The sequence below is a fragment of the Rhea americana genome, unplaced genomic scaffold, assembly GCF_003343005.1.
Source record: "Rhea americana isolate MKP2758 unplaced genomic scaffold, rheAme1 scaffold_1, whole genome shotgun sequence".
Classification (NCBI taxonomy): domain Eukaryota; kingdom Metazoa; phylum Chordata; class Aves; order Rheiformes; family Rheidae; genus Rhea; species Rhea americana.
In genome coordinates this window covers 7,722,290-7,742,230 of record NW_028185038.1, presented here as the reverse complement: position 1 = coordinate 7,742,230, position 19,941 = coordinate 7,722,290, and the positions used below count along the sequence as shown (strand labels likewise).

At 40.0% G+C, this 19,941-nt stretch overlaps 1 protein-coding gene across 3 annotated transcripts in view; it reads left to right on the top strand.

Moving 5' to 3' along the window:
- MAGI2 (membrane associated guanylate kinase, WW and PDZ domain containing 2) overlaps positions 1–19,600 on the top strand; it is a 575,799-nt gene extending 556,199 nt beyond the window's left edge. For all 3 annotated transcript variants that reach the window (XM_085298788.1, XM_085298783.1, XM_085298773.1), the window contains one exon: positions 16,622–19,600. In XM_085298788.1, the coding sequence (XP_085154914.1) occupies positions 16,622–17,421 (800 nt within the window). In that variant the 3' untranslated portion in view covers positions 17,422–19,600. The remainder of the gene's footprint in view (positions 1–16,621) is intronic.
- The last annotated feature ends 341 nt before the right edge of the window (positions 19,601–19,941 follow it).

Here is a 19,941-nt window from a genome sequence, read left to right as displayed (position 1 = left end):
GCAGAATGCGTGAGAACTGTTCCCCAAATCTAAAAATAATAACGTGGAACGTTAAATAACGCTAACGAACCACAGTCACTCTATCCAGCACCAGGCTCTGCAAAAGGTGAGTTAATGCTAATGAGGGACCAGCCCCAGGAAGCTACAGTTTTCTCTGGGAACCAACATTTTTGAAAAATATCTATGTAGGAAAATCTCCAGGAAAACCTCTGATGTTTCATTCTTAGTCCCAGCAGTCCTGGCAGCTCATCTCTGCTGGCTTACTGCTGCTAGCATTTCCTGGCTGGAGCTTTCATTTACACAAAGCTACATTAAAATACAGAAGTATTTAGAAGTATCTGAAATTARTGAATTTTATAACCAAATAATTACAAATAGGGCAAAAAGGTACTTTCCACTAAATGGAGTAATTAGAAACACATCCCCAGCTATTTCATGTTAGAAAACAATAGAGCCCAATAATTGAATTACGTTGTTGGAGAAATAGAAACCCATCAGCTGCTCGTGTTGTTTACAGAGATAGCGGAGCAGACACTGAGTTTTAATAGTCTTACGTGTTTAATCCTGTACTTTTAGTTTATTTCCTTTTTCTTCAGTTTGCCAGCACTTCCCAGTAATTGCACCAAACGCACAGCTTTTTAAATGGTGATTCGCCCCCGCTGTTTGCTGTACAAAGCAGCTCTTGCTTACCCCAAGCCCTCTGCCGCGCGTACGGGCTGCGAGGCAAAGGCGCCTGGCTCTCCCAGCGCGTTTCCTGATCCCGCGCGCTGCTGCTCCCCTTCGGCCGCTCAAAGCCAGCCATCAGGAGAGAAAAAAACTGGGCGTGAAATATTCTGGGCCAAAACTCCCGCCGCAAGTCAAAACTCGCTTGTAAATTCTGGAGGCTCCAGGCAGTTCCCGCCACGGTTTCGGAGCCCCTTTCCATGGCCGGCTCCTGGATGTGGCCTCGCACGCGTCGCTCCACCGCGTGCACCGGCCCGTGGAGCCGCGAGGAGCGCAGCTAGCAGGGCCTGGGGAGCAAGGAGCTCGTGGCTCATGCTTAGCCGGCGCTTTCTGGATTTACCCCTCAGCTGGCTGAGTTTCTTGAGTTTGATTTACCCTGCCATTGAGTTTGTTGCAAGATGAGTCTTGGGGTAGCACAAGTAGCTTTGCGAATTTTTGGAATCGTGATTCCACGTGATGCTAAATTACGTACAAAATTCACCCCATGGGTTTGTCACAAGCAGGCGATTTTAAAGAATAGATGTTCAAGATACATTTTGGGGTATTTACTGAAGATTTCTGTATGTAAAATGCAATGTTTCAGTACATGCAAAGCCATTGCTGGTTAACATGGAGAAGGCCCAAGCTCCGCAGCAGTAGCAAGTTTCTGAAGGGCACTGAAGAAACCCTCAGTTCATGTTTCAGCACTACTGCAGGGACGAAAACCACAAATGTCAGAGTCGATACCAATACAGGGCTTTTGCGTACCAGTGAATCAGCACAATTCTGAAATTCATTCAMTCCTTTGATTTTTACTTGTTGTGACTCCCCCAGAGAGCACCTCAAGATGTACTCCACACCCACAGCTCAGGTGACTCTAYTTCTTGAATACATATGTACAGTAGTCCAGTCATTCACTAATTTTTGGACTTACAGCATGCTTATTTGTCTTGGCTTTACAGATATACTTCTTTCCTGTTGCATATAAGCTTTTTAYGCAGTTATTCTAAACTTACTAAGAATTCTCTGCTCTAACAGTAGTAAAATATCTTTATGTCACTGGTTCTGTTAATTCTAATGATTGGTCCTAGGCTGTTCCTCCCCTTCCTTTAGGAATGGTACCTTCCAGTCTCTCCATGTGCATGAAAAGTGACAAGCATGGGTCCCCATATTTCTACTTATTGGGCCACCCTAAAGACACGGTTTGTAAACTCTGCATGTATATTATCTTTCTCTAATATGCTTTTATTTCTCACAACTGTCAATAGACTCTTTTCCAGCTTTTTCTGACACACAAGCTGGCTTAGTGGTTTCTACATTGTTGCGCTCTTCTTTCGTAACCGATTATCTAAGATATCAAAACACCTGTGCGTTTTACAAATGTATTTTAATCTCCTAAGTAATTAGTTATTCCCATGTTCCACTGCTTCTAGTGCAAGAAAYACAGCTAGCTATAGGCCTGCTATATATTGGCTTTTTTCTCATGACAAAAATTAATGCTATGGATACAACTTTTCAGGCAGAAAACCTTAAATTTTGAGGAGCCAAAGCCATGATTTCCCCTTACCTATGGAACCTGTCTTGCAAACRTATTAGTGATGTGAAGGTAGAGGTTATATGTTGATCTCAAATCATATTTATATGCAGCTTCTTGAAGAAATTACTAATGTAATATTGAAGATTTTTTTGAAAAACACTGTAATGGAATACTCATTTTTTAAACCCAGGGGCTATGCAGAAGTTACACATAGCACTTTGCACTTGATTTCAAGCTGTTTCCTTCATAAATCAGATCTTACTGCAAAGCCTGTTCACATACATCAAACGTAATATAGAATCATGCCCCAGAAACGATACCTGTAAAGGAAAGAAAAACTTTTTTTTTCCAATTTTTTTTTGATTCCTGTTGTCAGAGAAAACTCAAATGTTTTGAGATGCATTCAGTCTCAGGGCTGTTGACTTTGCACAATGAAATATATTTGCTATCATTATAAGGAAGTGGCAGGCCAGTCTCACGCGCTGAAGTAGCCAGACTGGAAATAGAAAGGAAGTTGTCCAAAAGTATCCTCTCAACCTCTGTGCTTTGAGTTAGCTCCTCCACTATGTCCTACATAAAATTCCTGCCCCCAACACCCAGGCTTAAACTGTATTTCAGTAASTTATCCATTGTGTGCTTGCAAATTGGGGTGCTCTGCTTGCTTGCTTGCAAGTATTTCCAGCTACAGCTTGTTTCCAACTTGCGTGTACAAGTAAGAATTTTCTAGATGCAGACTTGCCTCTATATATTGCTCATACAAAACTAGGCTCATCTAGGGGCCACCTGACACCTGGCACCAGTGCAGTGCAGTGGCATGTGCTGCACCCTGGCCTCTTTCAACRCCGCAGAAGCTCTGAGCCCTCCTAGCGACAGAGAAGTTTCTGCGCAGTGTAGAAATCTGAACTGCCCCATTCCTTGAACTCCTTCTCACCACGCTTCTGCTTTGCTGTCCTTAGCACTTGAAGAAAAGTAATTCAGAGAGATGAGATGGTTAGAAGTGTGTGCTAGGTAGTGGCATTAGGGGCAGTTTGCGGGTCTCAGTTGTCGAGCACAGGAAGCTCAGAGACCTACAGTTCCACCATAAGTGCTATGCATTTATAACCATAACTTTGTATTTGTCATCTTCACTTTTCCTCTTATAGCACGACAGAGGAAATAAATCTTTCTTCCTGAAATAAATAGCCATTTCCATCCTATACAAATACAGCTTGAGTCAGTTGTGCACAGTCCCTCAGCAGTGAATGCTGCTCTGATTATTTACTTGGCAGGGAGTTTTGGAACAAAACTTTTTTCCCAGTAAAGCTATATCCAGAAAAATCAAAAGTAATTTAGTTCGGGTTAACACCAAAAATCAAAATATTTTAATTGACAAAAAAGTACTATCGGGCCAAATAAAAATATGTGTGTACCATTGCAAAATGTTTCATTATCAGATATTTTTACAAAATAATTTTCAAATAAYGGGAATATTCTGAAGAGCCAGTTTTGCAATAGGGGCTTTTTCCAACAAAAATGTCTGGGTTACCCACATAATCAAAAGACATAYCACCTAGGTTCTAACATACCTTAGGAGAGGCTCCTCACCATAACAATATAGGACAGTCTGTTGAGTCTGTATTTCTCTTGTAGGAATTATTCCATTTTGTATAAACAGTTATTCACTAAAAAAATGATCAATGGTCTTATCTGAAGTTAGATATAGCACAAGAGAGATGCAGGTTCTAGAATGTGATTTAGAAAGCACACCCACAGGAAGGGATATCTGGCTAAATTCTGTGCTACGTTCCTGTGCACCATGAGTTTGGTAGGCTTAATCAGTGACCATTTAAACTTTCAAAAATACCTGGAAAATGGGAGCTTATATTATGTTTTTGTTGTATGTATGCAGCTAAAGATTTCGAAACTCCAAACTGCAGTTTTCTAGTTCTTCAATTCTGTTAGTACCTCTAAAGTTCTCGTATTTGTATAACAATCACCTTCTGGGCATCTTGGCCTATATATTTAAGCCAGATACACCTATCTGTATGGAGTACCAATCAGATAATCTGATTCATCCTATTTTTAATGCTCATTTTTATAAATCTCTAGAGCTGAGTTTGACTGTTATTCAGAATTTGAACTATATCTGCTATATCATTCATCTGATGTGAGAGCAAAAATCAATAGTCATTTTGGAAAAGTGCCCTTTCCTTCTGTGACCACCTTGATGGAACTGAGAACATTCATTCATATTCATGCTGCATTTGCAATACCACCCTCTTATTTTTAGCAATATCAACTTAATTTCAGAAGCCTGTGGTGTGTAAAAAGTAATAAAAAAAATTAAAAAGGGAGTAACTAAATGAATCAAAATACTGGTTAATAAAATTAGTCTAAAACCATTTTGAACCAATTTGAATATGAGCTCCCAAAGGTTCTGGCTGTTTTATTGCTATGGGTAAAAACTATTCAAGGACAAAACTGAATATTAAAATTTGTTTTACAAACACATCCATAGCATTTAATAAATATGTAGCARCTGGCAGGAAAGTAGAACATGCTTCTGTTAAAACACAGGGTATGTAWGAGTATGGACATATGGGTGTGTATACATACTTCTGTCTGCAAATTTCTGTTTTAAAAGAGATAGTGACCTTTTGTATAGGTATCCCTTGATACTGAAATAGAAACACCATTTTGAAAAAGAGGCAGACAGACAAGAAGACTTTCTGAGTCTTTTTAAGCTTCTAGTGAAGAGATACCATAGCCTTACTTTTTGAATGTGGAAATACTGAGTCCATTCCATACTCCTAAATGCTGCTTTTGCAATAAACCCCCAGTGACCTTGGCCAGACCAGCTRAATTCTTAAACCCACTCTTCCACATCTGTATAATGGGGATAGTAATATTTACTTACTAACTCATGAGAGTGTTATGATGATAAATTATTTAATGCTTGAAAAGCACTTTGAAGATTAAAATTCCTAGTCGACTACTCAACATTATTATTAAAGCAGAACCTCACTAATCCACGTGCATTATAATCCATACCAAAATTGGCAGTGTGTCCCCAACTCTGAGCAAAGATTTAATAATAAGGCAGTTGAGCAAGTTCTCTTATTATGAAGGCTTAATTACTTTTACATAATATACCAGAGTAGTTTTACTAATATAGTGTAATGTGTAGATAATTACAGCTGAAATACAGTGTCTAAAATAGATGAACAAACATTATCCTTGGTTTTGTTCATGTAAACTGGCAAGCAGACTTAACAACCAAAGAAGGGAAAAATCCCACACCTGAATCTTTTTCTAACCTTTTCTTTGTGGCTTCCTATACTCGTATTCAGAAGTTAAGCACCCAAGATAAAGGGCCTGAAGGAACACAGCCATTGCTCCTGGTCTCCCCTGAATCCATTTCTTCCTTCTTGTAACCCAGAGAAATGAGAAAAAAACTGGCATCTGGTGACACTTGCTGTGTCTTTGCACATTGCCATGGGAACTCAAGCCAAAAGGGAGTTTTTCTGATAGTATCTAGTCTCCTGCTGCTGAAGCCTACCATGTCCTAAAAACCCTCTCCTRCCAGTCATTCTTCAGTCCCTCTCATCCATAACGTAACAACAGGTCCCCCAGTTGGCAGCCAGAAGGTGTGTTCCCAGTCCGCGTTGGCCTCCCTGCACTGGTGATGCTCCAGTGTGATGTTAGTCTTGCAATACAGATCTCCATAGTTAAGGGAACAGCGTTATTCCTGCTGCCTCGTCCATTGATTCTCATAGCAAAGGTTATTCAGTAGCTTCTTTAATTGACAGACTTTAGGGTATCTAAAATCTATTCCACATCTCTTCAGCTGGGTGCAAGATTCCTATAGCAGCATGCATTTCTCCACCAGAGRGCAGATCCTCTTGTCTACATTTCTAAGTGAATTGTGATTTGCAGGGGTTAAACATCATACTGTGCAGAAGGACCCCAAAATGTTGTGGGTCCATCTCTGGCTTGAAGTAAATAAGAACATTACACCGAGTACCTCCAGATAAAGACTCCTTCTCTAAAATTCTCCACTGAACTTCGATACAGGGGCTTTGCATTTATTTAAGTGATYCATGTCATGAGGATGTAAAAAGACTGGCTTTTTAGCTAGCTTAAAATAATCCAGAAACAATGCTCAGCTCTTTTAGGGACAAAAGTACAACTATTAAAGTATAAGAAGTTGTATAAAAGCACAGYTACAAGCAATGAAGCTGCACAGGAAAAGCCTTGTCAGAGGTATGGCGCTATGATACCTAAGACTAAATTAAACTACCAGAGCCTCTTATGACTCTAGTCCTTGGCACCTAAAATTTGATGTGTCTAAGTGGCCAAATGGAGTGTGGTTTAAAAAAATATTCCAACCRTTAGAGAGGAGAAGGCAAGCTTTTTTCACAGAGGCAGCTACAGGCAGCAATGCAGTGCCCAGCTGATGCTCTATGGCCCAACAGCAAGCAGGGGTTAGGCGAGCTCTTGGCCTCTGTCAGATTTCTTATAGCTTGGGAAAAAAACAGAAAATAAAATGCAATTTTAAACATTAACAGTATGACTTAACTGCCACTCTCCAACTGATGTTTAACAAACATGACCGTAGAGCATATTATRTATTTCTTTAGCTACAGCAAACCAGAATTTTAAACATCTGGGTTTTCTAATGAGTACACGCAAACTGCACAATATTAAGAGCTGAATATTGCAACATTAGATTCGTTTATTCATTCACTTCCATCTCATTGCACAGTTTTCAGAAAAAAATTATCTCAGCATCCAAAGGATATCAGAGATGACKACAGACACTGCAGTAAGCCTGGTGCCTGGGTCAGCTCCGCACCTTCAGTACTCAGTGCCTTAGAGCCTAAAAAGAGTTTAYAGAGACATCTAATTCTGCAGCCARCTCCTGTCCTAGACAGGATTGGACCATATTCATGAGTTTTGTAAATGGTGATGCATTTAAGCCAAGTTACATGTATCGCTTAAGATCATGCTGAGATCTTAAACAAGAACTGTCAGCATTCAGCACTTGTCAGAAAAAAACTTTTAGCAGTATTTAATGTACAGTCAAAATGCTCTGAATTCATTAGCTGTTAACTGCATCTTATATATTATCTATATAGCCTCAATAATAACATCTACTTACTGACTAGTCAGGATGTGGTGYCTATTGTCAGCACCCATTTTAGCTGTGATAATTAATAATTTTAATATTTAACTTTAATTAAGTGTATAATGTCTGATTCTTAAATTATTCAGTCTTTATAGCATGTTTTTCATTAATACCACACATTCTATTAACATATTTATGAACACCTTTTAAAAACTAATTAAAGAGTCATTATCTTTTTTAATTACGCAGCAACTTGCAATGTAGATTTCCCAGCTTCACCATGGCTCTGGAAGAATACTGCTGAGGTTTCTGTAGCTTGCCTGATCATATAGAAAAAAAAAAGAAGGCTTTCTTGATGAAGGGCTGAGTTCCTATTACCTGAGTAGCTCTGGTCTGATAGATATGCGAGATGCTCAGCATTTATAAAGGGGTACCGAACTGCACACAGTGAATGATAATTTGTTGTAAGAAAGAGTAACATCATTCAAGACCAGCACCCAGGATGTGCACAGACTTAATGCTGATGCAGTGATGAGGAGCTTGCAGTACAGGATAAAAGCACGGTACCAACTGCAATTTTGTATTCCAGCTATTCACAATATTAGTGAATAATCCTGTAACATTTACACAGACACATTAACCTAATGCAAGGAAAAGTCAAATTTACCCTGTCCACTTAGGTCAGTCATGATAATTGGCTTAAATATTTAACAGATAGGACTATTTACTAAATCCATATCTGTTGGGAACAAAGGCAAAATGGGTATTGCAATGAATGATAAACTTTGTACTCATAATCATCTGACCTTGATTAAGATTCACAGCCAGAAGACTATTAATAAATTAAGCAGTGTCTGAAGCAGAACCTATTTATACAGTGTGGCTTTTATTTATTTTTTCCCCCTCTCTCATTCTGCAGTAGGTTTAGGAAGTACTTTTCTGCATGGAAAAAAAATATCTTTTTTCACTCGTGCTATTGTCAGAGCAGTGTTAAAATTGTCTTAGTCCTGAGTAAAGAATTGTTGCAAGYTCTGTTTTATGTTGTTGGAGAGGATCAAATGATCCAGAACTTAGGCATACTTTTTTTTTTAATCTCACTGAGTTGTTTGTAGATTTTTATTTAAGACGTGAGCAATAGCAGCGCAATCCCACCAGGCTAAAGTTAGATGCAGCACCCCARATTCATCCAAGTCCCCAAGCCAATCTAGTCCACTCACTTTACCAGGACTCTCCTACCCAGAGTCTCTCTGAATTCATCAGTTAGCACCTTCATGAGGCTGAAAGTTTTCTGGCCACTTGTCTGCAGTCACCATGCTTGGGTGCACCCAAGAGCCCATCCAGGGGCAAGGGTGGTAAATCTGTGCAATCCACTCGGCTTTGGTCTGCGTCTCAGAAAAGCCTTTGCTRGAGCAGCTGCCCAGCGTTTCTGATCAGCTGAGTATACATCCAGGAGAAGAGCAGATATCTGACTCCAGAGGTCTTTCAGAGACASCCATCTCTCTGCCTGAATTTACAAAGCAATTAAATAATTATCTCAAGKGATTAGGGTGGTAAAATGCTTGTGCAGCCGTGCCGTAGTTAATGACCAACTCAAGGAAAAGGATTTGCTGAGGATGCAGTGGATATASAATAGGAGCAGAAACAGAGCATGGAGTAAGAGTAGGAATTCATCTTTTCMGGTCAGATTAATCACATCTGAATGGTTTTTAGTTAACCAGCTTTAAAAGCAAATATTGTACCTAAAAATTTGAAAACTGCTTTCATCTGTAGTGCTTTATACAGATTAATACAGACACACAAATCAATGTATACRATAAATTTCTTGTTCCAAGAAAACAAAAAAAACTTTTAGAAAAATGCTGAATGTTTTCCCTCACAACATGCAGTTTTGCTCTCTCTCAACAATATCTAAATTTTTCCTTTCTCTGTCACTGTTCTCTTAATTTCAAAAACAAGCAATACCATCTCCTGCATTTCTGCAGATTTGGTCTTCCAAGAGTAACTAATAATCTGCTCTTTCTGAAGTGTTGTTCAATAATCCTCAGATTAGCTTTCTGAACATGGAAGCACTTTTTTCTAMGAAAACTTCCATGCATAGTATAGAAATGGTAGATGGAAAGAAATTTTACCTAAGTCAGGATCATTCAAGATCTCACCACATGGCCCCATGCAAGAACTCCACAGACACCACCTCCATTGTAAAAAGATTGTGGGGCATCTTCCRCTTAATATCTAGGTAAAGGATAAAATTAAAGATGCCTATAATGAAGCCAATGGAAATAATTGTTTGGTTATAAGTAACAATAGGGAATCCAGAAAAAAATGAGGCAACAGAGTATAAAATACACTGGGGAGCGTATAAAGAAGGAAGTAGAGCTACGCTTCCCAGTGTTGGAATAGGTCAGAGTCAATGACTGAATTTTCTGCATGTAAAATTAACTATTTGAAGTTGATGGAGGGGATAAAAATCTCCTTCTCCCAGCCTACCTTTACAGTCACTGTTCTTGTGGACACCTGCAGAAGCTGTGCCACCAGGAGCTCAGTATAGCTCTTCCAGTATTAGACTTGTCATGAAAAGAAAAACCTATAATGACTTTGGTCACAGAGAGACTAGAGCAGTCCTTTTTTCACACTCCAAACATCAGTCTTTCCTAACAAATCACTACAAAAACCCTCAACACAAAATTCAGAAGCAAAAGACTCAGGGAYTGAGATGCATGTTCTTTATTTTTCTTGTCTTTGTATAACTCACCCTGTTTACACTGCCCAGCCATCCTTCACCTGTGCAAAAAAATATGTGCAACCTCRAAATGACAAAATACTAAAAGGGCATAAAAATTTCACTCTTAAACAAAATTACACTTACAAGCTACTATAAATATTCAGAGTCACTATGACATTACTGAGCACATACGCGCTGATAGTGTAATGAATGTGGTTACGTCAAGTTAGTATGAAATTAGATAGGTTTTCATTGCAACAGAAAAAAGACGCCACAGTACCAAACAGATCACTTAGCTGCATTTGTAGGGGAAAAAAATAGCTCCTATGCCAGAGTAACTGATTATAAACTAGATCTATTTTTGTAAAAGTATATGGCACGTATGTCACTTTTGTACCTAAAATCAACATTTTGCAGCCATCGCACACTGCCACCATAGCAAAGGCAGCACAGGAGCAATACTAGGGATGAAATGGCCATGTAGCTCCATGGGGAGTGAACAAGTGAAAGATTGTATCACTGCAGAAGCTGCCTAAATCATTTTGAAGTTTATTAGTACTGAGGGTTCTGACTGTGGATAAGAGCAGTGGAAAGCAAGTGGACTTCTGTCTTTTAAGCCAAGCAAAGAATAATTTGTGAGAAAACATTTGCATAGCAATATTGAATAATTAACAAGAAGTGAAAGTTTGTAGGCAAAATTATGGGCAGCATATAAGACAGATAAAGTTCCCATCGCTGCTAACTTTCTTGGAGAGGCTGGCAGGGAGGGTGAAAGGARAGGACGATGTGTCATAGCACACCTGCATGAGGCCGACAGCTGAACAGAAGGTACCAAGAGCTTTTCCAACTATCACAACCTCACAAAATCATTTCCTTCAGGAGACAAAGAGCACTGAATATCTGGGCTGTGGAAGCTCCAGGATGAAAGATTAAAATACTTTAAATGTCTGAAATATCCCTCCTTAGAGAACATTAAAGACAAGCTACAGGAGACCAGTGCAATCAGGAACATCACAGGCAGGCCAAGCTGTAATGAGAAAGAACCGAGTGCATTGCTGGTGTAACACCACTAGAAATAGTGGATGCTCACCAGGGGACAATTTGTCTCATTTTCTTTATTAGCAGCATCTGTAAGAGCTGTTTGCCACCTTCTGGCAGTGCATAATTTCAAACAAAAAGCAAGAAAAAAAATATTGCACCATATTCTTTATTTAGTTAAAAAACTCTTTGATCCCCTAGGAAAGTAATCCTGGGAAAATACAAAACAGCTGCTGAGACATTTCAGGGAATATTTAATTCATACTACTGAAAGTGTTCAGGCATAAAAATATTGTACATTATTCACATACTTTGGAAATTAAAAAGGTATTGAGATTTTATTTTACTTAAGTAATAAAAAGTGATAGTCGTTTTTATTAATGATACTATTAGCTATTAAAGAAATTAGTACTTTATGGGTAATTTTCTCTGATGAAAAATCCCAATTCTTGATGCACTAGTAAGTAACTATTTAAAATATTTCACTACAAAAGGAGAACCTAGTAGCAAATCTGAAGCTTGGCAGAGCCATAAGCAGAGCAGGACTACACTTGACAGAACCTTACATGTGCAAGCTCCAAAGAAAACTTAAGTATTGCAGCAAATTTTAAGAAATTCTCAGTATGTTGAGCTCTTACCTCTGATCTAGTACCTAGGCAATGCTGGGAATAGACAGGCAAACCTCTCTTTTTGGTTGACAATGAAGCTGAAGTCTCTTTGACTAGTGGTTTGAGTGCGAGCCGTGAGTAAGCACTGGATTCAGGTAGAGGAGTAGGTTTTGAGAGAGGAGCAAGTAGATCTATGAGATTAACAACCTCATTTCTAGTCCACTGAATGTGTACAAGCCAAGAGAGCAAAGCAAACAATTCATATATATGGCACTTCTATCTTAAACAAAAAATCCTTAGACAGAAAACTTCTATTCYTGATGTTTTCCCCTTGTCACTATTCCCCCCTCCAAACAGCTATGTTCATCTCTTACTTGTCCTCCTACACCCTGAAGATCTTATATATGTGGTGTCTCTTACTCAGTTAGCAATTTACTCCTTGCCTGGGAGTTGTGTGAAACAGCTTGTAGGTGACTCATTCTTGCACATTATATAGGGAAGTACCGCCAACTTGTGTGCCAGTAGATTATGGAAACTAAAAGGCACCCAGAAAACACCTACTAAATTACACCAAGTCAAATACCATCATAATGACAGATTATACTGCAGCTTCCAGCTCGTTTATCTTGTGTAAATTAATAGGTCAAGGGAGATTTTCTCCTTTCAGAAAAGGCACGAAGGCATCTATTAGCCTTCAGTGAGGTGTACGCCTTTGAAGAAGCATTTCTCCTCTTGCAGGGATGATATCCATAGTGACAAAGTCAAATACAAATTTAAAACRGCATCATACCTAAATCTGTCGTGTAGCTTCAACTGAATTTGGTGTCTTTCCCTTCTGCGTGTATGTTGTTGCGCAGTAGTAGTTCATGCTCTGTTGAACAATTACTGTCTTCAAATCCTTCCAGAGGGGAAGAGGGTGAAAAAAGTGACAATATTGCTCAGTCTCTGTTTCAGAATGTTTGCAAACTGTTTTGAGCTACTTTAGGATAACAGACACTAAAAGTAGGTTGTGTTCACAATTGCTACCATAGTAGTATGTAACCTTTGTATTGTACAAATCCTAAAAACTGAGGCAAAAAATCAGTGATTCTGAAGTATTAAGTGTCTCCAAAATGCAGCTATAACCTCAGAATAAACCGAGAGAGAAATCATTAGGTTAGTTGCTCTGAAGAATAAAATTATGGATTTTTCTYATATTTATATTTGCTATGGAAAAGCAAACATCTTAGCAATGGTTGAACAAGCCCAAATGAACCCTTATGGTTTGAACACAGCTCTTGAAAAGGCTTTTCTTTTGAGCAACAGATTACTTGCATTGCTGCACTTTGCTCTACCCTGGCAATTTTGATACTTCCTCATAATGTTCAAGCATTAGGGGAAGTAGGTTTCAGTACCCTCACATCTATATTCCCTTCACTAGCAAGTTACATTACAATGATGCTTTGTTGATATTRGCATTTACCAAGGTTAAAGGATGACTTTCTACATAATTTCCTCTCGTTTAATAGAAGCAGTAGGTTGGGCTGGGCTCATTTCCGTCTCCACTGACGGTGCTTAGAGCTCACAGACACTTACTGTTCTCAAGTTCTTATACACAAGTACTGTATTACCACAAAATCGAAGAATGTGGGTTATTTTTTYTTCCTTGACAGCTTTGTCCCTCAGCCCCAGGGGACGCAGGTTATATAGAGGCTGTCCCAACAAGAACGTTAGGCACAGTAGTTCAAACAAGCTGCAGCCAGTGGCTCACACAGCCAAACTCCCCTTGAAGTCTTGTTTAGTTAGTGGAATTTTCTTTTTGGTAAGCTTTTTTTGTGGGGGAGTGGGGAAAATCAGATAATGTCTATAATATTGTATGTTCTAGCTTATATACATATATATGTGCGCACACACACACACACACACACACACACACACACACGGATACACTCACATATTATTACATGTACCTATTCAGATATGTTCCCATTTAGTAATTTCTAGTGATGTTCCAACCAGCTATAAATGCTCACTGAAACACTTGGTGATTCTTTCCTCACCTCCAAAAATAAAAGTAAAAAGATTTGAAAATTGTCTTGAGGGGCAATTCATCAATGAATCAATGCAGGAATCCCTATAATTCTYTTATCTCCAGGGAATTAATAACGCAGCAGGCCCATTCACCCCAGGTCTCCTTTACCCTAAGTGTCCCATAAAAGGCTGGTAGGATATGGTCCTTCGTGCYCTGGAGGAGCAGCGAGCAGCATTTGCCACCCTGTTTTTCAATGGGAGCCACCTGGCTGGCCCTCCTCCCTCCTGGACGAGGGAGAGTTGATTTCAGCAGGGTGGCATATTTTGTACATCGGCAATCTCACTACCTGATAGTATCTTCCTGCTCCTGGCCGTTTGAGGTTTTTACTGGCGTGTCACTAATGCTTCCCAAAGTAACGAGCTATTTTCATAACTTCAGGTGCTCCCAGGGCCTTGAATGAGATCTGATAATGGCCCACTGCTCCTCACTGCCGCTCAGTGAAAAACATCATCTCATGGGCAACTGRGAAAGAAAGACTGTAGTTAAGTCAAATGCATTGGTCAAGCCAAGCCCTCAACACCCCTTCTACSCTAGGGAGCTGCTGATGCCATAAACAGCTCACGCTGAGACTGTTTCTGTTTCCTTCATTCATTCCTACATTCATTCACATATTAATACTAYAGTGGGGAAGAAAAATCACTGCAGGCATTTTTGCAGTACGGCACGGRTGTGGGGCTCCTCTCTGACCCCCAAGAGTCTGTGCTGCTGTGGAGGCACGGAGCAGGGAGCAGCTCAGGGACCRGGAACCATCTCCCGACGGTCGCAGGGCAGTCGATGCAGGCTAACTTACACTGCAGGGAGGCAGCATAAATTAGCTTGTACTGAACTCCCTGCCACTGCAAATGGATCRATTTTCCCGTCCCCAGGCTAGCTTGTTCAGAGCTAGCTCAGGTACCTCACTGATGCACAAAAGRCATATTCACACTGCACTGCGTATTTCCCCTAAAAAAAATCAGGCAAAAGTGGCTTGGACCCAGAGAATGATCACTGGTTTGGGTGCTAACTAACACAGAGTCTCATGGATTTCAGCTCTAAAAGGAGTGGGCTCCCAGCCAGGTGGGGGCTGCTCCTCCTCTGCTACCCAAACTTGCGTTACTGCACCAGGGGCTTGCAACACTCTAGAGCAAAATTAAAGAACAAGCCTATAGAAACAAATGCTTTCTTATAGGTGAGCTCATCAGAGCTGATAACTCTACATGCCTGAGCCCTCCTTTCATTTTTTCTTGCTCAAGTGCCAAACAGGGAGCAGATGGTACATTACTCAGCCTTAACTGGAGGGTAAGAAAGTGTGATTTAAAAAAAAAAAAATCAGTTGAKACCCTCAGCCCATTTAGATTCTGAGCTCAAAGTTTATTTGCCTTACACAGAACTTGTACTTTCTCCCCTCTCAAATGCTAATCCTTTCCTCACATATGCTCATTATGCAGAAGCATATGACAAACACCATCTGGGAAAATAAATAGCTCTTCAGCTCCCCGTGCTGCTCTCCCCGTTACGTCACCCACCTCACTATTGTCTCTCCTATTTTTAGGTGCAAAACAGCAATCACTCCATCAAGCTATTTACTTAAATGTGCCGTCTCAGTCAAACAAGCTGCCACTCCCAGACTAGGGAGTAAAACCCATTTTATTTTTCAAGATAATGTGCATCTTCATGATAATTTGAAAGCAGTCATTTCACTCAGAAAAATAAATGTAGCTGCTAGAGGACAGTTCACCTCACTGAGGGATACTCGCACTGACCCGCAGATGCCCACACTTGCTTTTCAGCTAGAAGGTTGTGTTTTCTTCCCCATGAAATATGCGGCTCTTGCCACTGGTTCCTCCTCGTTTCCATGGATCCCTGTGACAGTCCTTCATCTCTGACAGATTATTGTTCATGCCGGTCAGAGCCACGCAGTGGTGCTAAATAAGGAATGACATTAGCCAAGTTCAGTGATTTCTCTAACCTCAAAGCAGAGCGGGTAAGAATAGGAGCCGTGCTGTCATTAGTCATGATGAATTCATTGCCTGCCTGAACATTGATCAAAAGAAATGGGTATCACATATGCGAGAGAAATAGGTGGGAGACCACCACAGAACAGTCTCTTTTGTACCAGCAGAGCAGGAAAATCATTACAACTCAGCAAAGGAGATGTCTATTTAGCCAAATTAAACAGAATCAGGACAATCCAACYATATTCGGTTGCAACTAAGGAGCTAGGAGAAATTCAACGTGCATAGCCAGGACATTCAGGGGCTGCGTTGTGTTATATAGAGGCAGGGCTCTGTAAGTACCCTGGAAGAATTGTGGGGCCATAAACACTGCAATATTACATCTGTTTAGAAAAAAATATGGGCCAGAATTCAATGATGACCTTATCTGAGCTACAAATTCTTGTCAATTACTATATGCTTGTAGGGACATATTTAATAGATGGCAGAAAGGCCTTCTCATTTGTCCTCAGAGACAGCGCTGATATTGCCCAGCTAGGAAATCCATTATACAGCTACAAAAGAGGCAATCTGATTTCAAGAGCATATGTCTTTATTATTTTAACAAGGATTTAACATAAGCAGAGAAAAGCAGAATCTGTTTGAAAAAAAAAAGATTGAGGTTTCAACCATTTGTAGTTACTAGTTCTGCAGCTCCTACTTCTCCTGAAGTCCTTTTTCTGGGGGGTGGGGGTGTTTTCCTACCCTTGACTCCACTGGGATTTTCACCCCACTTAAGACTGCAGCATTTAAGTCTTGTTTGTTTTGGGTATTGCTGTCACTTGAGATATAGATACATGTGAAATACATATTGCACGTTGCTGAATACCCCTGTAACTCCTTTCTCTTCGTTGTTACGACAGACGAACCAAACTCCTGGAGTGCTCCCTCTGCCACCTCCCCAGGTCTGCCGGAAGTAGCTCTTTCCCTCGATGACATAATCTCACCATTATCTTCATCACATATAGCCCCACCCTCTGACCCTTCTCACCAGATAAGCCCAGAGCCAACATGGGATATCAAGAGGGAACACGATGTAAGAAAACCAAAGGAGCTGTCGGTGAACGGTCACAAAAAGAAAAGGTTAGGCGAGCAGAGAGAAAGGTCAGCAAGTCCTAAAAAGGTAGACAGGTCAAAGCACGAAGAGGCTTCTTGGAAAGGATATTCAGAAGGCAAAAATAAGACCACTGATGGTGGCAGGCCCACCTCAGAAAGTAAAGTGGTGGGACATAGCGTTATGATCGAGGCGGGCGCGAGAGAGCACATGTGTGCTGGAAGCAGTGATGAACAGTTTGGGAGGCTGAGGAAGCCGGAAAGCAAGAGAGGAGGATCTCTTAGCAAAAAAGAAGATCACAGATCCGGAGATACCAGTGAGAAGAAGTCAGCTGCAGCGTCTGACCATGTCAAGCTTGACACAGGTGCTACGAAGACATACAGTAGCAATCGCTGCAGCTCACCGGGAAGTGATATGGACCAGAGCCAGAGGGACCCTGACGGGAAACCCAGCGAGTTCCCCAGGAAGGGACATCTCCACTCCATCAACGCGCGCAGCACCAACACCACAGTTCGAAAGGCAACTGTTTCCCCAGGACCATGGAAAATCCCTGGCTCTGACAAGCTACCTAGCGTTCTGAAGTCTGGTACTTCTGCCATGAGCAGATAAACAAGGGACTGTTGCCCTCTAACTGTCTCAGATTGACGCAGAACATTCTTCTTAGTTTTTGTCTCACATTGATTTATTTTAATTTATTTTAACTATCACACATATACACAAAGCATTGAGGAATGAAAACATTAGTGTGTAATTCCATGACAATGTGCACAGTATCTAATACGTTCAAAAGCATATAGTCAACACGGAGATTTAAAATCGACCCTGAAGTCCCAGTTCCATTTTAGGGACTTTGGCAGCTATGGAAGAAACCAAAACAATWTGAAGGACAGTACATCAGAGAAGGATAGTGCAGTGTAGCTTTAGCATTTTTTTTCCACTGCATGAAGGACTTGGATTTCATTCAAACTTTCTATCAAGAAACTGGAACAAGTTAGAGCAATCACAAACTGGAACATCGCCTTAAATAAAACTGCACGGAGCAAGCTGAAATCGAGAAAGGATCTTTTCATGGAGCTAAAATGTTGTAAATAAATTGTTCTCAACATATCTAGACAGGGGTTAAAGGGTTTCTTTGAAGCATTTGGAACTGTACACCCATGACACGTCTCCACTGTTAACACTTTGAGATAGTCCACGTGATACCCTGTAGCATAGGTCACTGGGAGCTACGGGAGGCGTTGGGAATCTAGTGGATTAGTTTCTGTGATACCATTTCTACTGCCATTTTTGTGAACAAACCATATTTCTGTACATTGGAAAGGAGTTAGGGTGGAGTTGTATTTGCAAATTATTCTCAAAAGCAATTTACTACAGGTTCCCCGAATACCGCAAGGTAGCACACAAACCCAGTGGGCAGGCTCAAGACGCCGACACGTGCAAGGCCCTTACAGCGAAAGGAAGATTGCTGAAGAGAAAAAGCTGCAGTTTCCTTAAGGAAAGGCCTTTCCCTCCTGCAGAAAGTGATAGTGTCACTTATCAACAGTGCTATGTTTCACTCGTATTTGCATTTAGTTCAGGTACTTTTACATTCCCTTCCCTCGGTCTGGCAGAGCAGGCGCCTCTACGGCACACGTTAACACTAATTAGGCTGGTTTCTGAAATACAGCATTTGGTGTCCTCATTCAGTAAATTTGATATATTTCCATTTTCAAAATGGTTCCCATTTTATCATTTCTTCCTTACTTCCATCTTTTTTTTTTTCGGGGGGGGGGTTGTCTTTTTATTTTCATCTTTCGTGCTTGTCTGTTTTGAATTTCAAGCCTTAAGTGCCAGGTAAACATTCCAGTCTGCCTTCACAGGAAATAATTCCCAGTTTGGTCAGTCAGTCATCTGGTTTCAAAAAGATGCCGTGTGTATGTGTAAGTGTGCATATGCTTCTTTGTCCGTCAGTATTAAAACAAAATCCTGGGCAATAATACATTGATAATCTAAAAAAATAAAAAATAAAGCTAAGTACTGTCAAAAATTCATATTTAAAAATATTGTTCTCTAGCAATCTTAGTTCTTCATATGCTCTGCTCAAAACTTAGATTGAGATTGGCTTCGTTCCAAGAAATTAGCACATTACTGTATGTCTCAAACATTGCACTGGACTGAGAAATTTATAGGCATGTTTTCTTCCTGTCCAATTATTTGAAAAGCCTCAAGTAAAGGATTTTGCAGCTTTCAAACATTTTTCTAAATAAAAAGCTCCATTTATAATTTCTAAAAAAGCACAAGTCCATGTAGCTGTTTACAAAGCTCTTATTTAATGAAAAAAAATCTTTATCCCCTGAACTAGAATCCAATATACTTGCCATTAATTTATTGAATCTGATTTTGGACAATGCTTCTGTAGTGTAGATGCACGTCCCAGTATCTTATTTTTATGTATAAAGAAAGCAAACAAGGAAATCTGAAAAACAGTTGAGATTATGCTTGCATAAACTCTAATTTGCACAGTTCACAGCTACTTCTTGTGCAGTAATTGCTTTATGCGGCTGTAATCGATAACCTGTGAAGACAGCACATCATCTAAACCCCATTCCAAATAATATTTCTGTGTAGTGTTAGCTGTGAATTTACCCTGTACAGCTCTATCTCTATAAATATAATTCCATGTATTAATAGTCACAGAAAGGCTGTAAGTGAGCAACTATTTTTATGAAACGCACCACTATGGATAAATTAACTTTTACAGAAATCTTGTTTACTGTATGATATTCTAAACCACTGTCAAATAAAATATATATCCAAAAAACTTTTTTTTTCAATTGTATATAGGCTGTGTTAATTTTGAGTGACAGACTTTGGTGTCGCACTGAGAAATAAATATTTACATGCATATGAGTAGAATTAACTGCTCCATTAGAGAAAGCTCCATTTTGATTTCTTACTCCAAAGAAGGTTAGTTTTTGTGCATTAGCATATAGGTAGCCATAGGAATTCTGTATAGGCAAGTTGAGGTGTATGAGGCTACAAAGGTGCAGAGAAATCACTCTTGTGGTTGAGAAGACTGGRCGTTTTTTTTCCTTCCAGCGTGATGAACTACAAGAAAGGCCAGCAGTCAGAGACACGGAACCGAAGGAC